Raw genomic sequence first — 7,927 nt, forward strand, 5'->3', positions numbered from 1 at the left:
GGGGGGGGGGGGGTCGCGGACGCCCGTGCCTTCCGGCTGAGCCCCTCTGTCGGCCTGCGCTGTTTTGTCCAACAGGCTGGTGTGGACCACGTGATTCTGGCCGTGAGCTACATGTCTCAGGTGCTGGAGAAGGAAATGAAGGCGCAGGAGCAGAGGGTGAGGCTCGGACTTTTGACCTTTTTCTTTGCTCCCCGCGCAACCACCCACCCTGGTGGGAGGAACCTGACAGGCGACTTCTCCCTTCCAGCTGGGAATCCGCATCTCCATGTCCCATGAAGAAGAGCCTCTGGGGACAGGTCAGTAAAGATTCCTGGGGAGGGTTTAGGGCCCGGGAAGGGGTAAGACCCAGACTGGATGGGGTCTACTGAACCTGGATCCAGGGGCTCAGATGCCCCCACAGCCCCCAGGAAGATGGTGACCTGTACTTCTCTCCTAGCTGGGCCTCTGGCGCTTGCCCGTGACCTGCTCTCTGAGACTTCGGACCCTTTCTTCGTCCTCAACAGTGATGTGATCTGCGACTTCCCCTTCCAAGCCATGGTGCAGTTCCACCGGCACCACGGCCAGGAGGGCTCCATCCTGGTAAGGGACTAGATCTTTCTTCTCTGACACTCCTGTCCCTCCATGCCCAGCCTCCTCCACTACCCAGCCTTTAACTGTCCCCTTGTGTTGTGGGTGCAAAGCTGTGCAGTACGTGTCTTTAAGCATTGGGGCACAGCCCCTGAGATTTAGGACAGTATGCATTGTCAAGGCTCAGGCACACCTGGACTGGGCCTGAGGTCCCCCTCCACTCAGGTGACCAAAGTGGAGGAACCCTCTAAGTATGGTGTGGTGGTATGTGAGGCTGACACAGGCCGCATTCACCGGTTCGTGGAGAAGCCGCAGGTGTTCGTGTCCAACAAGATCAACGCAGGAATGTACATCCTGAACCCTGCGGTGCTGCGGCGCATCCAGGTGTGTAGAAGCCGGCTGCTGGGGGGCTGGGGGAGGGCAGGCCCCCTCCCCACAGCCCTGCTCACAAGCTGCCCACTCCCACAGCTGCAGCCTACATCCATTGAGAAGGAGATCTTCCCTGTCATGGCCAAGGAGGGGCAGCTATATGCCATGGAGCTGCAGGGTGAGGCAGGGAGGCCACAGGGTAGGGGTGTGGTGTGGCTGGGCTGAGCCCCCTGATGCATTTTCTCCCAACAGGCTTCTGGATGGACATAGGGCAGCCCAAGGATTTCCTCACAGGCATGTGCCTCTTCCTACAGTCCCTGCGACAGAAGCAGCCTGAGCAGCTGTGCTCAGGCCCCGGCATCGTGGGCAACGTGCTGGTGGTGAGGCCCCTGCCCCACCCGTCACAGATGCCCCTTCTCAGGCTGGGGAGATGGACGGCTCACTCGTATTTTCCCCACTCTCCTTAGGACCCAAGTGCCCGCATCGGCCAGAACTGCAGCATCGGCCCCAACGTGAGCCTTGGTCCCGGTGTGGTGGTGGAGGACGGCGTGTGCATCCGGCGGTGCACAGTGCTGCGAGACGCCCACATCCGGTCCCACTCCTGGCTCGAGTCCTGCATTGTGGGCTGGCGCTGCCGCGTGGGCCAGTGGGTAAGCCTAGGGGCTGGCCGGATGGGGAGGGGGCAGGGAGTGTGCCTGCCTCGCTGACCAGGCCTGCCCCCTCCCCCGAGGTGCGCATGGAGAACGTGACCGTGCTGGGTGAAGACGTCATCGTAAACGACGAGCTCTACCTCAACGGGGCCAGCGTGCTGCCCCACAAGTCTATCGGCGAGTCGGTGCCGGAGCCTCGCATCATCATGTGAGGGGATGCCATGGGGCTGGCTGAGGCCCCATTTCCTCACTGGCAGGGGGAGCCCTGGCGTGACACGTCAGGAGGCCTTGGACTTGCCGTTTATCTGGGAGAACTGGACGAGGCGGAAGCGGCTGGGACACCTGCCCCCTCCTGTGGACATAAGCTGGCAGGATCCTTGCTGGGCATACCCCACAAAGCCCACTCCCTCAAGAAGGGCCGGGCCAGGGCTGTATGGAATAATAATTTAATGCTCACTGTGGCCCTGACTGAAAGTCAAGCTCAGGCACAATTAGGACACGGCTGGGCTCCCGCCAGTGAGATTACACTCAGGCAAGGAGGTTGGACATTGGGGGGGGGGGGTCGTGGGGAACAGGACAAGAGGAGCTCATAAATAGGGCCCAGCCTGGGTCTGAGTTCAGGGGTGGAGGCTGCCGCCGGGTGGGCTAGGCAGCCGAGGAAGTGGTGGTACTTGCACTGGCCGCCTTCTCCCAGTCCTCTACGGACACGATGGTGGCTTTGCAGAAGAAGCAGTCCTTGTTGTTCATCAGGTGCTGGTTGATGCAGGCTCTACAACGGGAGGGACGGTGGAGGAGAGCCTGTGTATCCCCGCCGCTTCCCCAGCCTCCTGCACCCGTGGGGCCCACTTACTTGCAGGACTTATGGCCACAGGGCTGGAACACAGCAGAAATGGGGTGAGCATAGCAGATAGGGCAGAGGTCCTCCTCGCTGGTGGGCTGCAGGGAGCAGAGTGCAGGGTGGGTTGGGGTTGGACGCCCAGACAAATAGACGGAGACTGTGCCTACGTAGTGTGCAGTTGTGCCAACGTGTATGCGGGTGGCGTACAGCTGGCTGCTGTGGCCCCACTCACCAGGGAGGCAGCTGCTGCCTGGGCAGACGCAGAGGTCAGGTGGGCCAGCATCTGTTCCACCTGGGCCAGCTCCTCAGTGCTGATGTAATCTGTGTCTGGGGGGTGGTAGCAGGGGTCAGACCCAATGTGGCCCTGGAACCCAGTGCCTCTGAAGTACCACAACTTGGGAATTTGCTCTTCTTGATCTAGTCTAGCCCCAGATCCCTGACCCACCCCGGTTCCACTCACAGCTCTGCAGGGAGAAGCGCTTCCGGTCAGGGGCAGGCAGGGCAGTGCCAGGGGCAGGGGGCTCTGGCTGCCCCAGGAGATAACATATAGAGCGGAGCTGGAAGCAGGGATCAGCAAGGAGTACTGACGTGGCTCTCTCTGTCCTAGGTGGGAGAGGGGGCAAGGGTAGTCAGAAAGCAGTACCTACTGGAGGGGCAGGGCTCGTGGGACAGTTCAGCCCACCTTGTTTTCCACCTGCCCCCCTCCGTGTCCCTCATCCTAGATCCCAGTAAGAAAGAACTCATACAGCCCGGGTGCCATTTGAAGGGGGTGACCAGCGGATAAAGTCGGCCTACCCCCTAATAAACACTAACTCTCCAAAGAAAACGAATAAAGAACATCACTAGGAGGTTAAAGGAGTGCCTCCCAAGTTTCCCCTCCTGTTCTGGGGGAGATGGGCACCAGGAAAGCCACTGGCCAAGCACACATTGGGGCACTGGGGGCGGACTCGCGCCCCCTCTGGCGGCCACATGGGGACTTCGGTCGCGAGGAGGTGGGGGGGCTGCCCCGCCCCCTCCAGCAGGAGCCAATGGGAGACTGAGGCCCCGCCCTCCTCCGGGAGAGTATTTAGAAGCTGACCAGGGAGGCACTCGGAGAGCTGGGGAAGCCAGAAGAGGGAGTGCTGAGCGCAGCACGGCCCCAAATCCCGACCGACCTGGAGCCGGGGAGAAGGGGCGGTTGGCGTGCGGGGTGGAGCCCACAGCCGGCAGAACGGGGTGAGTCCCGGCGCGGCGTCCCGCACAGAGGGCCCCCATCCCACCCCCTCTCCCGGCAGACACCACCATGGCCCGGCTGGTACTGCTGGGCGCACTGCTGTGCCTGCCGCACGTCGGGGTGGGCACCCTGGGCGCGGAAGGCTTCTTGCCCTCCGGGCCCCATAACTGCCCCTACAAATGTGTGTGCGCCGCCGACCTCCTGAGCTGCGCGGGCCTGGGGCTGCGGGACGTGCCGGCTGCACTGCCCGCCGCCGCCACAGACCTCGACCTGAGCCACAACGCACTCCAGCGCCTGCGCCCCGGCTGGCTGACGCCCCTCTCCCGGCTGCGCGCCCTGCGCCTCGGCCACAACGAGCTGGACGTGCTGGGCCGCGGAGTCTTCACCAACGCCAGCGGCCTGCGGCTGCTCGACTTATCGTCCAACGCGCTGCGGGCGCTGGGACGCCACGACCTCGAGGGGCTGGGGGCGCTCGAGAGGCTGCTGCTGTTCAACAACCGCCTGGCGCACCTGGACGAGCGCGCCTTCCACGGCCTGGGCGCCCTCAGCCGTCTCTACCTGGGCTGCAACGAGCTCGCCGCCTTCTCTTTCGACCACCTGCACGGCCTGCGCGCCGCCCACCTCCGGACTCCCTGACCTCCTCCAAGCACGCCTGGGCCGCATCCCTCGTGGCCTGCGCCTGGCCGCCTGCCGGCCCATTCTCCCAAAACGTGCACTCTACTGCATAACCAACCCATTCGTCCCTGCGACTGCCGCCTCTACCACCTGCTGCAGCGCTGGCACGAGCGGGGCCTCAGCGCCGTGAGCGACTTCGCCCGCGAATACATGTGCCTGGCCTTCAAGGTGCCCACGTCCCGCGTGCGCTTCTTTGAGCACAGCCGGGTCTTCGAGAATTGCTCGGCCGCCCTGGCCCGGGGCCTGGAGCGGCCGGAAGAGCAGCTGCACGTGCAGATGGGTCGGCCCCTGAGGCTGCGCTGCAACACCAGCGCCCCCGCCGTGAGGGTCGCCTGGGTGTCACCGAGGCAGGAGCTGCTCGTGGCACCGGGGTCCCGAGACGGCAGCATCGCGGTGCTGGCTGACGGCAGCCTGGCCATCAGCAACGTGCAGCCGCGGCACGAGGGGCTCTTCGTGTGCCTGGCCGCCGGGCCCCGCCTCCATCACAACCAGACGCACGAGTACAACGTGAGCGTGCACTCCCCGCGCCCCGAGCCCGAGCCTTTCAACACGGGCTTCACCACCCTGCTGGGCTGCGCCGTGGGCCTGACGCTCGTGCTTCTGTACCTGTTCGCGCCGCCCTGCCCCGGCTGCCGCCGCTGCTACCGCCGCACCTGCCGCTGCCGCTGCCGCTGCCGCCGCTGGCCCCGGGCACGCAGCCCCCTGCGGGAGCTGAGCGCACAGTCCTCGGCGCTCAGCACCACCCCGCCGGATGTGCCCAGCCGCAAAGCCAGTGTCCACAAGCATGTAGTCTTTCTGGAGCCGGGCAGGAGGGGCCTCAACGGGCGTGTGCAGCTGGCGGTAGCCGAGGACTTTGATCTCTACAATCCCGTGGGCCTGCGGCTCCAGGCTGACTCTGAGTCCGCTAGCTCCACGGGCTCTGAGGGTCTGGTGATGACCTAGGCCGCCCTGGGCTCAGAGCCAGGCCACCGACTGCCCGCTGCTTGCCCCACTCCCTGCTGCTGTCCGGACAACTGCCAGATGCTGGTGGGAGCGCTGGGCTTGGTCCTCCAGTCTTCTGTGTGGCGTCGACCTCAACTACAGCAGCGCCACTCGCTGATGGAAGGGCTGGGCTCCCCACCCTCTCCTGCTCCACTCTAACAAACACAGGGCCCGAAGGCTGTAGGCCCTCGCAGGACCAGCTGGTGCCCATATGTCCCATGAGGCCTGAAACGGGCCATCTGGAAGAGCCCTTGCATTAGAGTCCGAGGCACACCCTTAGGAGCCAAGGCAGCTATCAGGCAGTAGTGGTAAAGAACTGAAGCATAACCACCTTCCCCTTCCCAGCGGGACAGGAGGAGAGTGGGCCCACAGAGGAAGAGAAGAGCTCCAAAGGAAGACCTAGGACCCCACCCAGGGTGGAGGGAGGAAACAAGCTCCAGCATCTAACCTCCTTCAAGCTTCACAACTCCATGCAGTCTGGTGGGCAGGCAGAAAGGAGGCAAGGCTCTTCAAAAGACGCCCCCGCCCCAGGAGGCCTGGCCTGAGTCCCAGCCCGAGCAGCCCCGACATCTCTGGCCAGCAGCATCCACAGGCCACTCTGAGGGCAGGGCCTCTTCCATGGGCTCACAAGACAGCAGTAAGGGGCACCATGGCCTGTCCCCCAGCTTTTCAGCAGTAAAAAGCCTGCTGAGCATGGCCAAGATGGGAGGGCTGAGCCGGAACTCGCTGTCCCTCGAGGGTAGAAGCCTCTTAAGGGCTGGCACGGGTCTCGGCCTAATGGCTGAGGCAGTGCCCTGGTCTTATACGCATCTTACTCCCCACCGCAAGGAGGCAGGGAAGAGGGGTCTGAGAGCCCCTCCCGTGTGGGTGCTGAGCTGGGGGCTCCTACAAGCACCCTGGATCCAGCTGTCCTGGAGTTCCTTAATAAAGGTGGTACGTGCTCATTACTGGAGCCTTCGCGAACACAAGTAGCAGCGCGTGTCCTCAACCCCTGATCCCAGCAGTGCCATCCTGTACCTTGCAGGATAGCACCCCAGCCCTGCCTGAGGCATAACCCCAAGCCAGTGGGGTCCCCGATTCGCCTACTCAGAGCCACTGCTGCTGCCACCTAATTAGGCAGCTCGTACCTCACTGCCTTCCCCCCGCCTCAAAAACCTGATTCTGACGTTCACTGTAGAGATGAAGAGACAGTGGCAGCAGGCCCTGGGCGGCCCACTGCCATCAGCCACGCCAGCACCTGTGCCTCACACTCACCCCGAGGCCGGGCCATGCACCAGGAGCCGCACCAGGATGCCCGTCACGGCCACCAGAATGGGGTAGTGGTCCACGCTCTCCAGGCCTGGGGGGAAAGGAGGGAGGGGAAGAGCTGTCACGGGCTCCTACTGCAGGGGATCTAGGCCTGCCTGGCTAGCGCCAGCCCCCCACCCCCATCGTCCTCCCCAGAGAAGGGCGAGCTAAGGCTGGGGGAGCCAGGCCTGGCTGGCCTGATGCAGAACAGACAATCAGGCATTGCCGCTCCCAGCGGAGGAACCGAGACCTGGGATCCGATGGGTGTGGAGTGCTAGGTCCTCACCAGGCAGCCGCAGGGTGACCACACGGTCAAACAGGTTCCTCTCAGCCGTCACCCGGTTCAGCACCTGGTTCAGCAGCTGTGAGGGCAGGAGCCCATGGGTGGGTGTCTTGGGGGGCTCGCCGCTGGGGCATTCCCAGGGGTCTCCCCTCTCCCAGCCCAGATGGACCCACCTGCGCGAGACGCCGCAGCAGCATCTCGGAGGCAGGCCGGGTCCAGTCAAGGAGTATCTCTGGCACCAGCGTGACAGTCATCTCCAGCACGCGCAGCAGGCTGACCGACAGGTCAAAGCAGGTGGCGCACACCTTGAGCTGCCGGCTGTCGACAAAGTTCCGCTCTAGGCGCTCGGCAGCCTGTTGGATCTGAGCCACCGGCAGGGGGACAGGCAGGGGTCAGGGGCCTGGCCGCGTGGCAGATCGTGCCAGGTCCACAGCAAGGCCCCAGCCCACCCGACCCGCCGTGACCCACCTCCTGGATCATGCCGATGAACTCGGAGAAGGCCCAGTTGAGCTGGTTGAGGACGCTGTTGAGGAAGCTGGGTGCCACGTCGGGACCCTCCCGCAGTAGCTCGGCCATGTGCTGCTGAAGCAGGGTGGAGGGGCAGGGCTCTGCAGGGCCGTGAGGGGGTAGGGTCACTGGGGACTCCAGTCTGGGGCTCCTGCCTGTCCTGTCTACCTGTCCTCACTCTGCTGGGCCATTGGTGTAAGGACAAAAAGATGGCTCCCTGAGAACGCTCAGGTCATGAAGGCGGGAGGACGGGGTTAGGGCTCAATCCGTCCCTCCATCTGCTGGGCAAGCTACATCCCAGCCCCACACCATCCCTTAGGCCCAGAGCTGCCCACCAGCCCCAGCCTGCCCCCAGCGAGTTCTCAGCCACATGCCCTTCAGGGACGGCTACACCCAGACAGGGCGACCTAGACCTCTCCTCACTCGTATCGAGGTCAGCATCCCTAAGACCCACTGTCTGAGCCCTGCCATCCTCTCCTCTCCTCTGCTGCCCTTGGCCTGGCCTTGGCATACAGCCGAGGTAGTGGGTGCCAAGTCTGGGCTGACAGGGAGCAGTA

At 64.0% G+C, this 7,927-nt stretch overlaps 3 protein-coding genes across 6 annotated transcripts in view; 2 read left to right on the forward strand and 1 right to left on the reverse strand.

The window, feature by feature from the left end:
- Positions 1-2,047, forward strand: part of GMPPB (GDP-mannose pyrophosphorylase B) — a 2,513-nt gene extending 466 nt beyond the window's left edge. The window contains exons 3-10 of the mRNA XM_040628805.1: positions 76-156; positions 248-296; positions 437-579; positions 793-951; positions 1,036-1,114; positions 1,189-1,316; positions 1,404-1,586; positions 1,667-2,047. Coding sequence (XP_040484739.1) covers positions 76-156; positions 248-296; positions 437-579; positions 793-951; positions 1,036-1,114; positions 1,189-1,316; positions 1,404-1,586; positions 1,667-1,798 — 954 coding nt within the window. The 3' untranslated portion in view covers positions 1,799-2,047. The remainder of the gene's footprint in view (positions 1-75; positions 157-247; positions 297-436; positions 580-792; positions 952-1,035; positions 1,115-1,188; positions 1,317-1,403; positions 1,587-1,666) is intronic.
- RNF123 (ring finger protein 123) overlaps positions 2,017-7,927 on the reverse strand; it is a 32,682-nt gene continuing 26,771 nt past the window's right edge. For all 4 annotated transcript variants that reach the window (XM_040628800.1, XM_040628802.1, XM_040628799.1 and 1 more), the window contains 7 exons: positions 7,037-7,225; positions 6,867-6,942; positions 6,548-6,632; positions 2,885-3,027; positions 2,657-2,751; positions 2,437-2,522; positions 2,017-2,355 (listed from right to left, as the gene is read on the reverse strand). In XM_040628800.1, coding sequence (XP_040484734.1) covers positions 2,232-2,355; positions 2,437-2,522; positions 2,657-2,751; positions 2,885-3,027; positions 6,548-6,632; positions 6,867-6,942; positions 7,037-7,225 — 798 coding nt within the window. In that variant the 3' untranslated portion in view covers positions 2,017-2,231. The remainder of the gene's footprint in view (positions 2,356-2,436; positions 2,523-2,656; positions 2,752-2,884; positions 3,028-6,547; positions 6,633-6,866; positions 6,943-7,036; positions 7,226-7,927) is intronic.
- On the forward strand, positions 3,027-6,237 carry AMIGO3 (adhesion molecule with Ig like domain 3). Its single transcript, XM_040628804.1, is given in 1 exon segment — positions 3,027-6,237. A coding segment is annotated over 1 exon segment (1,548 nt). The 5' UTR covers positions 3,027-3,706; the 3' UTR covers positions 5,255-6,237.

The sequence above is a fragment of the Ursus maritimus genome, unplaced genomic scaffold (assembly GCF_017311325.1).
Source record: "Ursus maritimus isolate PB19 unplaced genomic scaffold, ASM1731132v1 scaffold_14, whole genome shotgun sequence".
NCBI lineage: Eukaryota > Metazoa > Chordata > Mammalia > Carnivora > Ursidae > Ursus > Ursus maritimus.